Source organism: Adiantum capillus-veneris, chromosome 10, assembly GCF_014529385.1.
Source record: "Adiantum capillus-veneris isolate H3 chromosome 10, ASM1452938v2, whole genome shotgun sequence".
NCBI classification, from domain to species: Eukaryota; Viridiplantae; Streptophyta; class Polypodiopsida; order Polypodiales; family Pteridaceae; genus Adiantum; species Adiantum capillus-veneris.
Window position 1 is genome coordinate 40,988,023 of NC_140940.1, and position 18,579 is coordinate 41,006,601.

Genomic DNA, 18,579 nt, shown 5'->3' on the forward strand with positions numbered 1-18,579 from the left:
GGAAACTATCCAGGGTAAAGGATGACCTAATGATGTTTGAGAAGGTGCAGGTGATGATTAAGACGGAGTTGAACCTTATTAGGGGAGACATTGAGAAAGAGATGTATGCAACTGTGGAGAATTATAGAAATGCTATGTATGCATATATGAGGAAAGAGCTGGACAAAGAGATGCTCGGTAAGCATGATGAGATGTACATGTCATTGAAAGGGGAGATGCAAACTATTGTGAGGGCAGAGGTGAACCTTGGGCTATTCTATGCAGGCACATACATGCTTCATTATGGAGTTCAATATACACGCTCTAGCAAAGGACTCAATACAAGGCCAACCCACTTAGGAGATTAGGCTTTGCCAGATGGGCCACCAGCTGGCTTAGTTATTTGTTCACATTTTAGTGTTTGCTACTTTCTTCTTTTGTGTTTTCTATACTGGACATTTGGATCATATGACGTTGTAATTTTCTGGTCTCATAGGCCTTTTGCAGAGGTGAAGAAACATTCCATTTTATTTCTCTTCCCCCCCCCCGCCAACCACCACCACCATTTGAGTTCTTCCAATGATTCTTTTCAGCAATTGAAGAGCTTGAGCCACGAGTGGCCTTCAAAGGAGTAAGTTGCAATGTATTTCCCTTGCCTGCTGTGGTGATTGGTGATGGTACTGGTGTTGGATCAAATTGGTTTGCAAGACTTTCTCGAGGTTCGAATAGGCGTACTACAGCAGACAGTAGCAATTTCTCATCAGAACAATCTCAATTAGAGAAGTCCAATCAGCGGAACTACGCCGCCTATCTGGTACAGAATTTCTGTCAAGTAGAAAAGAAGCAAAATCACCCATGTATCAGTTCTCATGGAGCTGTTGATTAAAGCCATAAGTTTTATTCTCAAATAGACTTAAGTTTGAGAGAGTACTTCATGACTTTTCAGGGAAGGCATCGGAAAATATTGACTCCCAGATGTGATCCTTTGCTGGTGGTTCGGATGGAGAGAGCAAATGCGGTGGTTTTGCTCCAAAGATGCTTAAGAGGAAGGGCTGCTCAGATTACCATGGCTGACACTCGATCACGTGTTTTGGAGCTCTATCCAGAGCTGAATCAGTTGGAAGAAAATATAATTGAGCCTAAGGGTGTGGATGCAGGGAATAAACTTGGTGCTGCAAAAGCACTTGTGGCAAAGCAGCTCTTTAAGATGTTTATCTCAATGCAGGCCACCCCAAGCCCTCAAAGAAGTATCAATGCTACGTGGGGAGTCTGAAGGATGTTCCGTGCAGCCGATGTGGTCTTAACATCTAGTTATTTGATGTTTGTATCAACCCATGCCATCCCTGTTTGCAAGGTCATTGTAAGGATTCATAGAAAGGGTCTGATAGGTCTATTCAGTCTATGTTAATAGCAATTCTGTGTATTGTGATCTCCATTTTCAGTAATAGGCATGAGATTTTCTGTGGGGTGCTTTTAGGTCTATGTAGTAATGCTATGTATTTAGTCTCCACTTTCGTCTATGGAAATGTGGATTCTGGGGGTATTCTTGTATTTGATTTCCATTTATTTATCTGAGAGCAAATTTCCCGGTATTAGAAATATTCTAGGTTATATGGTGCATGGACTTTATTATGCGTCTTAACACACTGTTTACATGCAATGTGGCTAATTGTCACCCAATTTGGATGACATGTTAATTGGATGACACTCCAATTTGGATGACATGTTAATTGTCCAAGAGTGGCCACAAACCGACCCACACATGCACTAGAGTGCCACAATCCAGTCTGTGCACACTTAATGCGCATCGTTAGGTGTCCGAAAAGCATCTGGCTAGCTTAGGATGTAGTATGAGTCTTGGCTATTATTATGGCAGTACTGATGGTTGTAGAATAATTTAATGTAATTGCTCTGATGATTTGTCTGAAATATTTCATGAGGACCCAAAAGCGAAAATTAATGGCAATTTGTTTTGATGGAATTTATACAATGTTTGCTATCATAGAGCTTTTTAGATTGTTTGGTGTGCCATAACCTGGCCATTGTTTTTGGGATCTAGGTGGTTAGTGGCTATTGGCCTGGCATAATTTTGGCCACTAAAAGATGTTCGATTCGAAGATCTCATCTAACTATAGATTCTAAGTCTGAGAGAGAGAGAGAGCATCCTAAACTAGGTCTGCATTGTCATTAAAGAATCTATATATATATATATATATATATATATACTAGTGCAATACAAGCTAGTTATACTTACCGTGAATACTTACTTTATTTAACCTTGATTGAAATAAAAAGGCCTTTGTCAGAGTATGTATTATAAAACTAGGAGCTACACCTTAAGCAACTTCAGTTTGGAGAGGTGGTTATAAAGAGACGCAAAACCTTGGAAGATGAAAGTTACTGATGCACAAACCAAAACTATCTCAACCATTGTGTAGATTGACAAGTCCAAATGGTGAGGACAATGACAATAACTCATGACATGCATCTTGGAGTTCTTTGTCTAGACTTATAAGCCCACTTGCATGATTTACCAAATCTCCTTGTCAAGAGATTGGTAGGCTAAAATACAAAAGAAGGGCACTCGGTGAGTCTTAGAGATAGAAAGTGAGAGAGAGACGTGAACAATATATTGAGAGAATGCTAAGAGAGTATTAACTTCGTCGAAAGGCCAAAAAATGAAACCAAAAGTTAATCATGACTCCATAAGAGTTGTATTTGATAAGGCATAAACTTAAGACCTATCATAAACCTATCTAATGATTTTACACTAGACCCCCCCCCCCCCCCCCCCCCCCCCCCCCCCCCCCCCAAAACCAAGTCCTCGTTATTGAATGACACCTCCTCTTGGGAGGTGGGATCAATGGCTCACGATCTTCGGTTGATTGTGACCGTTGGATTGGCTATGGAATGCAAAAGATTCACTTTCTCGGATCCGAGACTTGAACCCACTACCCTCTGTTCCACGGAATTGACTCTAGCCACTAGGCTAACATGCGCTCGTTGAAAGGTGTGTGTGTGTGGTAAGTTTATAGATCACGGCGTTGCGGACAAGTTTACACCTAGTTCATACTGAGTTCGCATTGAGTTCACACCAAATTTGGTGTGGTGTGTAGACCCTCCCCAGTTCACACCTAGTTCACACCGCGTTCACGTTGAGTTCACACCAAGTTCACACCAAATTTGGTGTGGTGCATATACCTCCGAGTTCACTCTTAGTTCACACCTAGTTCAAATGACGATCGGATGGCCCGTCGGATTGCACCCGTCTCACAACGCCTACTGTGGGCCATTGATCCCATCTCCCTAGGGAGGTGTCAATTAGTGAAAAGCCCCCCTCCCCTTGCCCCACCACACACACACACATTGTATTACTTTAAAACCCCTAACTTATTGGTCACATACGTTTTAAGCTTCACTTTATTGGGTCTGCACCATTGAACTTGGCCCTGCTGAGATACAAGGGATACGTTTTGGTCAAAAAAGGGCCCGACCCTTGGCCTACTACCCATACCTACCTTCGGCTTGACATTACTCCCCCTTGGAGAAGTGTTTTCATCCTCAAAAACAAACTTTTGTGATGTATTTGTAAGAATAATAATGTTTTCCACATAGGAATCCTTCATGGATCCAGCTGTTCAGAACACAGTTTAGTAGGAGGCTCAATGAAATCAGGAAGAGCATCTTGATTTTTCACATTGTTGTCCCTTTGCAATTGTCTTGTGTGATTAACCCATATCCAACATAGCGTATAGGCTTTGCTTAGAACTCACTTGAGTATGCTATACAAGTTACTACAACCAAGAGGTGTCTAAAAGAATACCTCTTCTCACTTTCCATGAAAGTATAGATTGACATAACTCATCAGCAAAGGATAAGTTGGTGACATGTTATCATTATTCATTAAGAGACAACTCCACCATAAGTGGTGTTTAAGGTTGAGAACCCGACCTAAACATGAAGGGACTAAACTTAGTCTCAACATGTTTTGCCTCATGGTAAGAAAACTCCAACTAGTGACATAACCTTTCCAATTGGATTGCTTGATGCTAATGTACCACAAGAGTAACAATTGTAATGCACCTATCCTCTTTGGATGACTCGCAATATGAAGGTGTGTTTTCACATCGTTTACAAACAGTCTTCCAAAATGACTGGTAAGCTGGGAGCACAATTCGTGGCAGCATTATTGAGTAATCGACAGTGGTATGAACAACCAATTTGGTTAACTGCATAAAGCTAGTCACTTAGCTATACCAACACCCAAACCAAGCCATGACCTCTATTGGTGATTAGTAGACCCGCAACTAAGCTCGTAGAGATACTGTACATAAAGTGCGAAATGCTTCATAAGCTATATTTTCATGAATTTGTCTATTGCTCCAAATCAGCTTTGCTAAACACTAGGGGCATAACACGTAGTGTGCATGCCTTTAGCAAAAAACTAATTCAAACTTGCATTTTCATGATTATAATTGCCAATGCATATGGTGAATGTAACGCTCATAGGACACATGAAAGAGGAGGGTAAATATTTATGAGAAGAAGCCAAATACTTCCTACTGCAATTATTTGCAAGCCTTGTTAAAACTTTTGAACTGTAATAGAATGTGAAACATAAATCACATCTACGTACAAACAACGAAACATTTTCATTAACAATACATAGCCTTGCTATATACATAAATAACCATCTGTTAATGTTGTTTAGCAACACTTGTAACCTTAACAATTTGTTCTAAGTACCCAACAATTTTTGGCCATTGAATTGTTCCTGATACTAGGTGCTCAAAACGGTTTGCAAACGAAAAGGATTTGACCACTACAAGAGGTTCTTCATATTAACGACGTTAGCAGTGCGACGCTCAAATGTGTAAATCCATGGTGTCGCTATGGTTGTCGCTATGAGCGTCGCTAAAATATTTGTTAAATAGCGAAGGTCATAGCAACGACCATAGCGACGCCGACAGAGTAAAAAAATTAAAAATCTAATATATGAGTTTTGGCACTCTAGCAAAATAGGTATACGCCCACCTCTCTCTCTCTTTCTCTCTCTCTCTCTCTCTCTCTCTCTCCACTCTCCCCCCCCCCCCCCCCCTCCCCCTCCACCCACACACACACACACACACACACACACACATACACACACACACACACACGCGGAGAGGAAAGAGAGCCACGTATACTCCTTCTCTCTCCTCCCTCTCATGTTCCCTTCCCCTCTTTCTCTCTTTCCCCCCCCTCTCTCTCTCTCTCTCTCTCACACACACACACACACACACACACACACACACACACACACACACACATATTGTGTCTTTGAGAGAGAGGAAGAGAGAAAGACGGGAAAGAGAGAGAGAGGGGAAGGGAACACGAGAGAGAATGTATACACATGTATAAACAAACAAGACATACACACACACATTGAATGTACGCACATGTATAAACAAAGAATGCATACTCACACACATTGAGAGAGAGAGAGAGAGAGAGAGAGAGAGAGAGAGAGAGAGAGAGAGAGAGAAGAGAAAACAAAGAGAGAGAGTGTCAGGACACCGGCAAGGTTGCACTAGACAAGGGTAGGGCCAGGCTAGGTAGTGTGGAACGGGGAGTCCATATAGGGCAAAGGGCCAGGGGCTTGCCTATATAATGGATGGTTGGGTGGTGGACTCTCAGGCTCTAGCTTCCCTTGTCTTACACTGGTATCAGAGCTTGTGTCTATTTTGGGAAAGGGGAAGATGCGGTGCTTTCTAGCCATTCAAGGCTTGCATGTCGGGGTCCAACACAATGGGGATCACCCCTTGCTAAGGAGGTCGACGAAGACGCAGCCGTGGACACGCTAGCTTGGCAAGGGAGAGCCGTCGAGTGCAGGAGCAGCAAACGGCCGATGCGTGGGCTTATTGGAGGCGCAAGGGCCTGCTCCTGCTCAAGGCCATAGCTGACTGTGCGTTTCCCACTTGAGGGTGCCCAACCCCCTTAGGGGTAGGGGCCATACACCAAAATTTTAAAGCTTAAGGGGTGGTACCCAGAGTGGGTAACCCACTCCCCCTACTGGACTACGTGCGAGTACGGCAAGGCCAGAAGGGACGACATCGACGTATCCGGCGCACATTTCGATAAATTTTTTTTGCGTATTATGCAAAAACTCAGAGATTTCAAGACAACCAATTTGGCGGAGTTGCAGTACAAGTTTTTAGAAAAATCAAATACCGTTTCAAGCCTAATTGATTCGGCTATCAAGAACTAGTGGAATTCCATATACGGTGGACAATTCGAATCACTTTTCACCGGACTACTCTCGATTTTGACGGAGTTAGCAAGGCTCATTATACTTTGCGAGTGCTCTCAATATCAGGTATTGTTTCTGAGTACTTCTTTCACCTCACTGTGTAGCCATGGATTCGGATATCAATATGACATTCGATTTTGAGCAAAGTACTCCTGATCCTGCCAATGATGGCCCGCGGCCGGATCCTCTCAAGGAGAGTATCCGCGATGCTACGGCAGGAGAAGATACTTACGAATTGCTCAATATTCAAGAATTTCGTGCACTTCAGACACGCATGACAATCATGGATGAAAATTTTAAAGCTTTAAATGAAAATGTTACTAAACTATCCACATTAGTAATTCAATTAATGCATCAATAGTCTAAGAGTCCTGCTGACACGCAGATGCATGAGCACGTTGCCACACAAAGGCAGGGCATTTCTAATTTAGGGCAAGGCCCAAATGCTGATACGTTGCATACTCTCACTGCAAAAGAGGTGGATGAATTATTAAACACCACCAAACCACCGATTTTTAAGGGAGAAGACTGAGATCGCAATAAGGTTGCAGTGAATATCTTTCTCAGCAAGTGGGATGGAATTCACGCCTTACAGCGTACTCCGGATGCAGTCAAAGCTTTGTAAACGAGCTTAACTCTGGAAGGCAAGGCCTACAAATGGTGGATGTCTCTCAAGGAGAAGAACATCATACCACAAAGTTGGGCAGCTTTTGAAGCAATGTTTAGCAAGGAATTTTTGTCTACAAATGAGGCCGATCGGAATTGGACGGCTTGGGACACATGTTCCATGCGCCAATACCCATCACTCCTTGAATATATCTCTCACTATCGGGACGTTATCCTCAAGTTGGAAGGCTTAGATACCTTTCAACAAGTATGGGGGTTCATACGAGGTCTGACACCCGAGCTCAAGAAGTATGTCAAGACCCAAGACCCTAAAACACTTGAGGAAGCTATAGTGAAAGCACATATTCATGATGATCCTGATGAGAAGAAAACACATAATAGTCACGTGCCTGCCAGTATACATGGTAATACACACACTCAGTATGGGCACAATAAACGAAAATTTCTAGTTGCTAATTCAGATGCATCTAAAAAACCCAAGGGGTCCAGGGGTCCTTTCTCTCCTGAGGATTTTGATAAAGCCAAGAAAGAAAATTTATGTTTTCAATGTTTAGGAATCGGTCATGGCAAAAAGGATTGTCTCAAGGGGAAATCTGCTGCTCTGGGAAATGAGAAAGTAGTGCACATGGTGCAACTGCTGCTTCTTGAGTCTTCCTTAAGATTCTCTACGTGGAAGTAACACACATTGAGGTGGTGCATGAATACTGTCTCACAGCTTCCATGTGGCAACCAACCTTTGAACCACATGAGTTAGTGAGCTTATGCAACTTGTTTCTGATAATGAAATAGATCAGGTTTTCTTGTGTTACTCACTGTCTCATTTTCTTTCTAACATTGAGTCTGTTGAACATTCCTCAACGTCGCATGCTTCTCTTTCCTCTATTCCACCAATTGCTAATTCTAAACAAGCAAACGTTGCTAGTCAATTACAAAAATTATTAAAGGAATTTCAAGATGCATTTCCTAATGATTTGCCATCATGATTACCGCTGACACAATCAGTACAACATAGCATTGACGTGGCTGCAGGCTGTAAACCTGTTAGTAAACCACCTTACCGTATGAGTTATTCAGAAGCTGCTGAGATGGAACGTCAGCTTGCTGACTACCTTAGTAGAAGGTTTATACAACCCAGTTCTTCACCATGGGCTTCGCCTATCCTCTTAGTGAAGAAAAAGGACGGCAGTATGCGCATGTCTGTAGACTACCGAGGCTTAAATGCGGTTACAATTAAGAACAAATACCCATTGTCAAGAGTGGATGAGTTCTTTGATAAGCTCACTCATGCTTGCATTTTTACAAAAATAGACTTGCGGTCAGGATATCACCAAGTCCGTATTCGACTCGTCGATATACCTAAAACTGCATTCCAAACACGGCTTGGACACTAAGAGTTTTTGGTGATGCCCTTTGGGTTAACCAATGCGCCCTCAACAGTCATGACACTTATAGATAGTGTCTTGAAGCCATATTTGGGCAAATTTGTCATTGTTTTCCTCGATGACATCCTAGTCTATAGTGCTTTTGAAGAAGAACACTTACAACATCTCATGCAAGTGTTTGAGTTGTTACGCACAAACAAGTTATATGCCAAGGAATCTAAATGTGATTTCTAAAAGATGAAATTCATTATTTAGGACATGTTATTTCAGCTAACGGGCTATACATGGATCAATCCAGAGTGGATACCATCCGGAAATGGCCTCCTCCTAAAAATCTGGAAGAATTACATATATTTTTAGGATTTGCAGGTTTTTACCAAAGGTTTATTAAAAACTATGCTCAAATTTCTATTCCTATGACGGATCCGTCATCAACTAAAAGGCAAAGGTAAAGCTTTTCAGTGGGGATCCGCTCAACAACACAGTTTCAATACGCTCAAGGATGCATTAGCTACAGCTCCTATACTGGCTATTGTAGATCCTTTGAAACCATTCGTTTTGGAAACGGATCTCAGTGACCGTGCTATTGGAGCAGTTCTGTTACAAGACAGACTGCCGATTGCATTTGAAAGCAAGAAGCTTGATGCAGCTCAGCAGAACTATTCTGCTCACGAATGCGAACTCTATGCAATAGTATCTGCCTTAAAAACATGGCAGCATTATCTGTATGGTGCTCAGTTTGAGATTGTGTTTGACCATGAAAGCATCAAATGGTTTACACAACAAACAGATTTAAAGGGTCAAAAAGCCAGGTGGGCCGAGATCCTTCAGGAATATGACGCCAAGATAAGGTATCGCAAAGGCCGATACAATGTAGTGGAAGACGCTCTAAGTCGAATGCCAGAGATCAATTTGCTCTAGTTCATGGAACTTCGTAGTGAATTTTTAGATTCTCTCAAGGGCAAATATGAGCATGATGAAGCATATTCCAAAGTGTGGAGCCATGTTCAAAAGAGGGATCCTTCTCACTCCAATGACGGTAGTGTATAGTTAACCTCCACACCTAGTTCTCCTTTATCAAGTGATGAACTACAGCGATGGAAGCATTTTACCATCGACAATGGGTACCTACTCCACAAGGGGAGAGTTTGTGTACCGATCGACACAGACATTCGGCGCCAAATTCTTTATGAATGTCATGATAGTCCAAGTGTAGGGGACCCAGGGATTAGAATAACTTATGCTCTCGTATGGCGACGATTTTACTGGCCAAGTCTACATGGCTTTGTTCAAGCTTATGTCCTGCATTGCCAAAAATGTCAAGTTAACAAGGCAGAGCGCCTGAAAGCAGGAGGACTCTTACATCCCTTGGAAATTCCCAATGGAAAATGGAAAAGCATCTCTATGGATTTTATTGTAGCTTTACCAACCACTGTACGAGGTCATGACTCAGTATGGGTGGTCGTAAACAGGTTGACTAAACTATGTAAGTTTATTCCGACCAAATCAACGGTTAAGACACCATAACTACCCAAGTTATTTTTGGACAATCTATACAAATTGTATGGTTTGCCAAGTAACATTGTTAGTGACCGTGAGCCCAAGTTTAACAGCCACTTTTGGAGAGCTGTATTTAAACGATTGGGTACAAAATTAAACCTCAGTACAACTGATCATCCAGAAAAGGATGGTCAAATGGAACGGGTTAACCAAGTGCTAGAGGATATGCTAAGAGCACACGTCAGAAAAAAACAATCAGACTGGGAAGAATACTTACCTATTCTCGAGTTTGCCTACAACAGTGCTAAGCATGTCACAACAGGTTTTAGTCCTTTCATGCTCATGTACGGGTTTCAATCTAGGTCACCAGTTACGGTGGGGTTGGCAAGCGAAAAACTCCAACAGGTTAAGGATTTTCTCCAAGACCACATGGATATGCTGAAACTTGCTCGTCAGAATTTCCGGCAAGCACAGGATCGGTATAAGAAGTACGATGATGAGAAACGTCGGCAAGTTACCTTCAAAGAAGGGGAGGAAGTATTCTTACGTGTGCCAGAACATTCAGAAAGTCTGAAAACTGGGCCGACACCTAAATTATCTCCCCGATATTGTGGGCCTTTCAAAATACTCAAGCGAGTAGTGATCTTGCCTATAAATTATTACTACCTTCACATTCTCGCATTCATCCGGTGTTTCATGTAAGGCGTTACGTAAGCAGTTACATGGGGACGACAATGTCATTGACCAACAGGTTTTGGTTGATTTCATTGAACCTTCTACCCTACCGCATGAACCTGAACATGTTCTTGATTATCATGAGTTGTGTACACGACATCACGTACATCAACAAGCCTTAATCAAGTTGAAAGACCGACCTGAAGAAGGTGCCACTTGGGAAAACATTAGTGTTCTTAAGAAGAAGTTCCCCGCTTTTGTTTTCGAGGACAAAAACTCTTCTTCAGGGGGGAGTAATGTCAGGACACAAGCAAGGCTGGACTAGACAAGAGCAGGGCCGGGCTAGGTGGTGTGGAACGGAGAGTCCAACTAGGGCAAAGGGCCAGGGGCTTGCCTATATAATGGGTGGTTGGGTGGTGGACTCTCAGCCTCTAGCTTCCCTTGTCTTACAGAGAGAGATAATAAAAAAAGTAGAGAAAATATGAAATGAAATGTTGTATTAAGATTTAGGGTTAGGTTAGATTTAAGATTAGGTTAGATTACATTTAGGTTTAGGTTAGATTTAAAGTTAGGTTAGACTTAAGATTATGTTAGATTTAAAATTAGATTAGATTTAGGATTAAGTTAAGATTTAAGTTAGATTACATTAGGTTAGATTGCATTTAGGTTTGGGTTAGATTTAAGGTTAGATTAGATTTAAGTTTATGTTATATTTAAAATTAGATTAGGTTTAGGTTTATGTTATATTTAAGATTGGGGTAAGATTTAAGATTAGGTTAGACTTAAGATTAGATTAGATTTAGGTTTATGTTAGATTTAGATTTAGGCTAGATTTAGATTTAGGCTAGATTTAAAATTAGTTCTACGTTAGATTTAAAATTAGGTTAGATTTAAGCTAGATTTAAGATTAGATCTAGTTTACCTTTAGGATTACAGTTGAAATTTAGAGTTAGGCCAATGGTGATCTCTCTCTTCCTCTCCATGGATGCGGCCACTTGGTGTAATCATATACATGCTACCTGTACTTATCTATTAGAGCTTTTAGTGCATGTCCTTGGAACAAGTGTAAAGGAGCTGTTGTGAAGAGATGTTAAGCTGTTGTGAATTGCTACAACTAAAGAAGATGCAAAGGGGTTTTGTCCACTACATGCATTGTCATGTAGTGGTGGGTGTGTAGATTTCTCGTACCCACAAATATAGACGTTGATCAATAAATACAAGATTATAACCCGGTGGTTCTGATCTCTGTGCACCTCTAGATTGAGGTGTGTGGGGATTGGACATGACTAGAGAATGTGAGGTAGTTTACAATGTGATTTAAGAGAGAGAGAGAGAGAGAGAGAGAGAGAGAGAGAGAGGGGATGCCAATAGAAGATTAAATTTATGTCCAGGTGTTATAATGTTTTTACATTCATTATGAGTAGTGACGACGATGTGGGGCCGTCCAACCGGAACACCTATCTCTCAATAGGGATCTTATGTCCTTGTAATTAATGCAATCATGCTGTGCGATGGACAAGACGTGTTTCTTTGCAGCATGTTCGCGAATTTGGCAAGTTTGACCCATCTATTATAGGTTGAGTTGTTGCCAATTACAACTTGTCAGACTCTGACGTTGGCCAACATGCAGCAATCTTGCAACCCAGACGTGTTTGCGGGTGCTTTGGTCAAGCAGCATACGTGAGGCCACAAGATGCAACCTTTGACAGCTCGCAGGGTGATCATGCAGACCACCGCCCCAACAAGGCTATGTTTGAGCCCGAGATCAATGAAATGATTGAGACGATCATGGATTCAGAAAGGCTTATCTATGATGACATGAAAAGTGAAGCCGATACGCCATTGTATGGTGGAGCACGTGTGTCTAGATTGAAGACGCTCTTGGTTCTTCTCAACATGCAGGCAAAAGTTTGGATGGAGTGACACTAGCGTCCCAACACTTTTCACATAATCTATTACAGTGTGTTTACTTCAATAAAAAACTATAGATGTATAATGATCCGATAGATTACATACACAAGTGTCTTGTATTTTTTTCACTGTGTAGATTGCTCAAAGAGAACATACTTCCAGCTGATAATGTGATGCCAGATTCCAGAGAGGAAGCTCTTGCAAAACTTGGGGATGGATTACAATTTGATTCACACTTGTCCTAACGACTGCATTCTTTTCAGAGGGGAATACATAGACATGGAGAAGTGTCCGAAATGTGATTCTGAGAGATATCGAGTAGATCTTACATCCACAAAAGGTTTTGTGACACTTTTCTCTGCTGCCTCGCATCAAGCATTTCTTTGAATGTAAGTCCATGGCCGCCCTAGCATCATGGCATGAGGAGAATAGATCTTCGGATGGTGTGCTGCGGATTCCTGCAGATTGTGAAACTTGGAAACATATAGATGACCCATGGCCGGATTTTGCCAAGGAAGCTCAAAATTTATGCATCGGCCTGGCCATTGGATGGCGTAAATCCATTTGGCTAGAGGTCAACATCTTACAGTGTATGGCTAGTTTTCATCGCACTACAATATTCCCCCGTGGTTGATCACCAAGAAGGGGCACCTGTTTCTAAGCTTGATTTTGCCTAGACGGTATAAAGTGAAGAATTTGGATGTGTATCTTTGTCCACTATTGTCATGTGTATACATGCAGGGCTTCAAACAAGTGGATACAGAGCATGTGTCACATGTGGAACTAGACTTAATGCACATCCTCGGGCGTCCTCACTGAAGAAACAAATCTACGAAGGTTATCAAGTGCATCTTCCAGAGAATCACTAGCTACGCGATGGGTTTTTGGAAGGAGATCCATCGAGGATTTCTGCTCGAGCATGGTTAAAGAAAAAGGAGATGTGCAATGACGGTTTGCCACCATGGATGAAGAGACTCTCTCTATGGTACGAGTTACCATATTGACCCAGACTCATGATCAGTCACTTGCTCGATCCAATGCACACATTCAAGAATGTGGGTAATTTGTTGTGGGACCATCTCATGGATAGTTTGGGGACCAGAATTGACCTTAGAAATGTGGATCATATGGAGAAATATTTGCTGCAGACATCATCTGATGGATCGATAAAACTCCCTAAAGCGCCATGGATTTTGACAGTATGCTAAGAATGCAAAGTAAAAGAGATCATTTGATCTGTGCGGACGTCCACTTGCATAATCCACTCCCTCCGAACATGTTTCACTAAAGAAGGGAAGCTTACTGGTTTAAAGTCACACGATTGGCATAAAATATGTCAAGTATGTTTGAAGTGGAATATATCATATTGGAAATTCTGTAATATATCCGTGTGTGGACTTTAATTTAAATGCTATACCTGTATTGCAATTTATTTTACCGTGCTAACCATTCACGTGCATCTTCTTGTTCACATAGTTGATGAGGTGGAAATAGCTGGCATAGTGCATTTCAGATGGATGATTTTTTTAGAACGTTTCATGAAAATGCTCAAGGGATATGTGCGTCAGAAGGCACGTCCGGAGGGTAGCATGGCAGAAGGTTGGCTGGTATCAGAGTCCCTAGTCCACATTGGAGAGTGGGTAGACGGATTTGATAAAGCTTGAGACACGCTATGAGACAAACCATAGATGATGAGCGCATATTTGGGATGGTCATGTGCAATCTCGATGTTGAGAAAAAATATGACGAAAGATCTAGAGGCTAAAATCAATAAATTTTTCATGCTTTACAATCCATTAATGCAAAAGTGGATTTCACAACGAAGATGCAAAGGAAGAGCGACAAAGGGCACGAATCGAGTGGAGATGGGGAAGATGAACACCGATGCATTATCTGGCAGGTCTTGAGAGCCTACCAACATTCATGAGCTTAAGATAGTTGCACAACCAATTGATCAGCGCACAACAGTGCGGCGAACAAGTGACTGAGGACGAGTGGGAGTACTCTCCGAAATGTGCGACCAAGGTAAGTTTGCAATGTATGACTCGGGTCTTCTAGATGTTTGGACGGCCACTCATAATCTTTATTGCTTGTAGTATAAGTCATACACGGCAGCACGGTGTAAAGGTTGACATTTAGGGTGGAACGAATCGACAAAAAGCGTTTTACACAAGATTGTGGAATCATGGAAAAATTTGAACAGTCTAGTCGATGACGATCCAGATCTTGTGGTGGCGGAACTCATTTACTTCGACACGCTATAAGAGATTGTGAGGATCAATTATACAGGATTTTTTGTGGATTTGTTCGACGTGCAATTGTTCAAGATAAACATGGAGAGTCGCAGTGCTACAGTGCGTAGAGGAGAGTCAGGTTTCCTTGAGCTGGATTCAACTAAAAAATGGACCGACCTAAGAGACACTTTTGTACTACTTCAACATTGTGGACAAGTAAGTCTGTGAACATCCAATTTTAGAGGACTTGTGGTCTGGAAGCACTCATGTAAGTTATGTGGCTCTTGCAGGTGGTATTTCATCCTACAAAGTCGCATCAAACTGGTGGTATGTCATAGAGGTAGCCCCTCGTAGTGCACGGCCGTATGAGGGCTACTATGTGCCAATCAGAGTGGCATCAGTGGAGGAGATCAAAGAGGATATTGCTGAGTCGAAAGCCGCTGAGGTGGTACATGATGAGCCTGGTGCTGCTACTCTCTATGGGATGCATGCAGAGGATCTACAAAATGAAACAGAGGACATCTACCTAAAGAAAGATCTCTATATAGACATAGAGGAGTTATGCTAAGTTATGCGAGGATGAGAGAGAGACCTCTTAAAGCCATAAACATTTTATTTGAGCAATTTTGCTCCTTTCTATAATATATATTATATTCACGTGGAGTTTTGTCCATTCTTGTCTATATGCTATACTTGAGAAATTTAAATTGTGTTTAATCAAATTATAACTTGATCAAATTTTCTTTATCTTTCATCATTAAGATTTAGTATTTGTGTGTTTAATGCACGTATGGATGATGATTAGTGTCTTTCTTCCTTGTCACCCCAGCAGAGGAGGTGGTACAAGGAGCGTCATCGCTTTGGAGCACCGTCACGTCGTTCCATTCCTTCAGCGTCTCCCTCTATTTCAAAGCACTCACTGCGCTCCGAGAGTTCGGTGTCGACGAGACAATCTACACACTCTTCTAGGCACCGACGTTCTAGTAGTGACAGAGGTGATTGCTGTGGAGATGCCACCGCTGATGCTTTGACACCGCCTCATAGTCAAGAGGCTCCTTACCTTTCCCTTCTTTGCCCACCCCAACACCAGCCACGACATCGCCATCTACTCCAGGTTTTATGCGGCTATCAGCCGTGCCTGGCTACACACCACTCGCTACTCCTCCGGGAGTCACCCCAGTCGACACTCCTCGCTTTGAGACCCAGACTCCAGTGGAGACACCTACCGTCCATACCCCCATCGAGATGCCACTCAATACGCCACTCGAGACCCCTGTCGAGACGCCCAGGTTCACACGTCACAGGCAATAGAGCTTACCGTACTTAATCGACATCAGCGGTGGCATCATCTTAGATGACGACGACAAGAAGGTGATCTTGCGCATGCGCGGCCTTTGCTCTAGGTGTTTCGACACTACATACCAAACACCTGGAGTGAATTGCCAAATTAATTAAAAGGCAGAGTCATTAGCATGCTACGTGACAAGTTTCCCGTATCAAGTTGAAATGAGTGCTTCAATGAAGACCTGATGAAGGTGCAGATGCGCGAATATTGCAAGCACAAGCATTCTGAAGTGCAAAAAGCAATAAAGCATGGGTGGAACATGCCAAATTGGCTGACCAAAGTAGATTGAAAGAATGCAAAGCGAGCAACGCGCAAGAATCCTAACAAGTGGAAGCAACAAAAGGAGGCAACCAAAGCGCGAGTAGAGACAGAGAGCTCGCACCACTTCTGTAAGTGTTTTTGCATTGCCCTTTTGGTTTGGTAGTTATGGATAATTGTACTTTTAAATTCTAACATAAGATATTCTTTGTATGTTTTGAATAGTGGTCGATGACAGGACGTGACCCCACTCTGTACGAGCGGGAGTATGTGGGAAGAAAGGGCTTACACACCCTTATGGACATTCTCAGTTCTCGCGTCGACATGGTTAGTATTTCACTTTAGTCTCTTACTTTTGTTGTATTTTAATGATGACCTAAGAAAATAGATTGTTTTGTAATTATGTGTTTATACTTACAAAAAGTTTTTTTTGTAAGTCTCTTACTTTTGTTGTATTTTAATGATGACCTAAGAAAATAGATTGTTTTGTAATTATGTGTTTATACTTACAAAAAGTTTTTTTTTTTAATGTGTTTTATTGTTTTTTTTTTTGCAGAATCCGACAGATATACTGCTTGGATGCGATAAAACGTCTGATTAGACGACATCAATCTAGCCATAGCCAGATAGCACTAGTTTTCTTTTGTCATAGCATGTATATGTGATAACGCGTGCACGTCATTTTTGTAACTATTGGTCAACGATGTTATTTTCTCAATAATGACAATTGTGTTGTAGCCATTACATCAAATGATTTTGCCTATGATGCGTATAATTTCTTCATTGTACATTACTTTCGTCAATTCACTTTCGTCGAACTACTTTTGTTTGTCAGTTTTGCATCTTTATGTTGGAACAATGTTCAATATGGTTGATGGGTGGCAGGGCATTCAGTGCCCACCCACCCAGAATGCCCTGCCACCCAATTTTTTTTTACTCTTGGGCGTTGCTACAGGGGTCTCTATATAAGGTTCTGCTGCATCTCTATAATTGTCGCTAAAATGAGGGCTATTGCGTCGCTATAGGCGTCATTATACGCATCGCTATATAGCGACACGTATAGCGATATTTATAGAGACGTCTATAGCGACGCCTATAGCGACGTTTCCATTTCGACGCTTTTAGCGACATTAGGAGATAAAAACACGGATTGTAGTTTCGTCGCTACAGCCGTCACAAGTGCACATAACCTCTTGTAGTGGACCAGCACTTAGGGACTCTGTGCGGCACATAATTGAAATAATAGGTACCAATGTTAGTCCCAGAGACTCACATTCTCCACATGTGGAATATGTATTGGATAAGGAGGTCCGTAAAATTGACACCCTTCAAGTACAAGATGTACTTTTGTGTGGAGGTAACTATAAACACTCAACGACATGAGTGAGAGGGACCCTCATAAACCTTGCTCCATAGTGGCTAAACCAGACTTCGCGAGTTCCTAGACCATGTTGCTTCCCTTGTGACAACATGTGCCAAACAAACCCTACCATACACGTCTATAACTGAAGGATGTAGAAATGTATCGAGTAAACTACTATCCCAAAATTCTTGCTCCTACATGACCTTGTCATGTGTCTTAAGAGAGAAATGGATGAAAGCATTCTAGCACTCATCCCACTTGGAAAACTTACTCAAATCATATGTAGGAATGAAATGAAACCAAAACATAGGCTTACTTGGAGAATAAAGATAGCATCCACTTACACGGAGTTAAGTGCACTAGCCAAACCTAAAAGGTACAACCTAAAAAGTACAACATATAACTGGTTTTCCTAGGTGTTTCCCTGAAAACCCCTTGGTTAGATTTTGCATTAAATTGTTGAAACGATGACCAACTTAGTCTACCGTGTCCAATAAGGTTGTAATCAACTTGTAAAGGTGAACTTATTGACTACCTCTTGGTAGGACTTGGACTTATTTCCTTTAAAGTACAACTGTGAAGAGATCAATCAATGAATGCAACCCAAGTCGAAGCTTGTGAAATCTATACATGGTGCTTTTCTTGTTGCATAATCCCATGGTGTTTAGGAATAAGGACTTTGGAAAATAAAATTTGAGCTCTTAGTCAAATTACTTGTCAAAATCCACCCTCCTTGTTGAGATCTCTACCAATAGAATTTCCGGCTCGACCCTTGTAAAGGCCCTTGGTGCATGGTGGGTTTACCATGCTTCTTGCTTCTTCTCTTTTTTTGCAAAATTTCAGTGATTTGTTTGTTAAAAACTTGCTCCTGTCTTCGTACCTCATCTACCTTTACTCAGGGGCATGCAATCAAATAAACCAAGTGAGGGGTGGGGGTCGGCTGTCTCGAGGGGGTCACTATCTGTGAAACACATCCCTTAGCTGTGAATTTTTCACCAATAAAAGGAACCCTTTTA

At 41.8% G+C, this 18,579-nt stretch overlaps 1 protein-coding gene across 1 annotated transcript in view; it reads left to right on the top strand.

Annotated features, from left to right (window-relative positions):
• Positions 1 to 1,459, top strand: part of LOC147448719 (uncharacterized) — a 63,448-nt gene extending 61,989 nt beyond the window's left edge. Inside the window, exons 4-5 of the mRNA XM_086521245.1 lie at positions 573 to 793; positions 926 to 1,459. Of these exons, the coding sequence (XP_086377371.1) occupies positions 573 to 793; positions 926 to 1,252 (548 nt within the window). The 3' untranslated portion in view covers positions 1,253 to 1,459. The remainder of the gene's footprint in view (positions 1 to 572; positions 794 to 925) is intronic.
• The last annotated feature ends 17,120 nt before the right edge of the window (positions 1,460 to 18,579 follow it).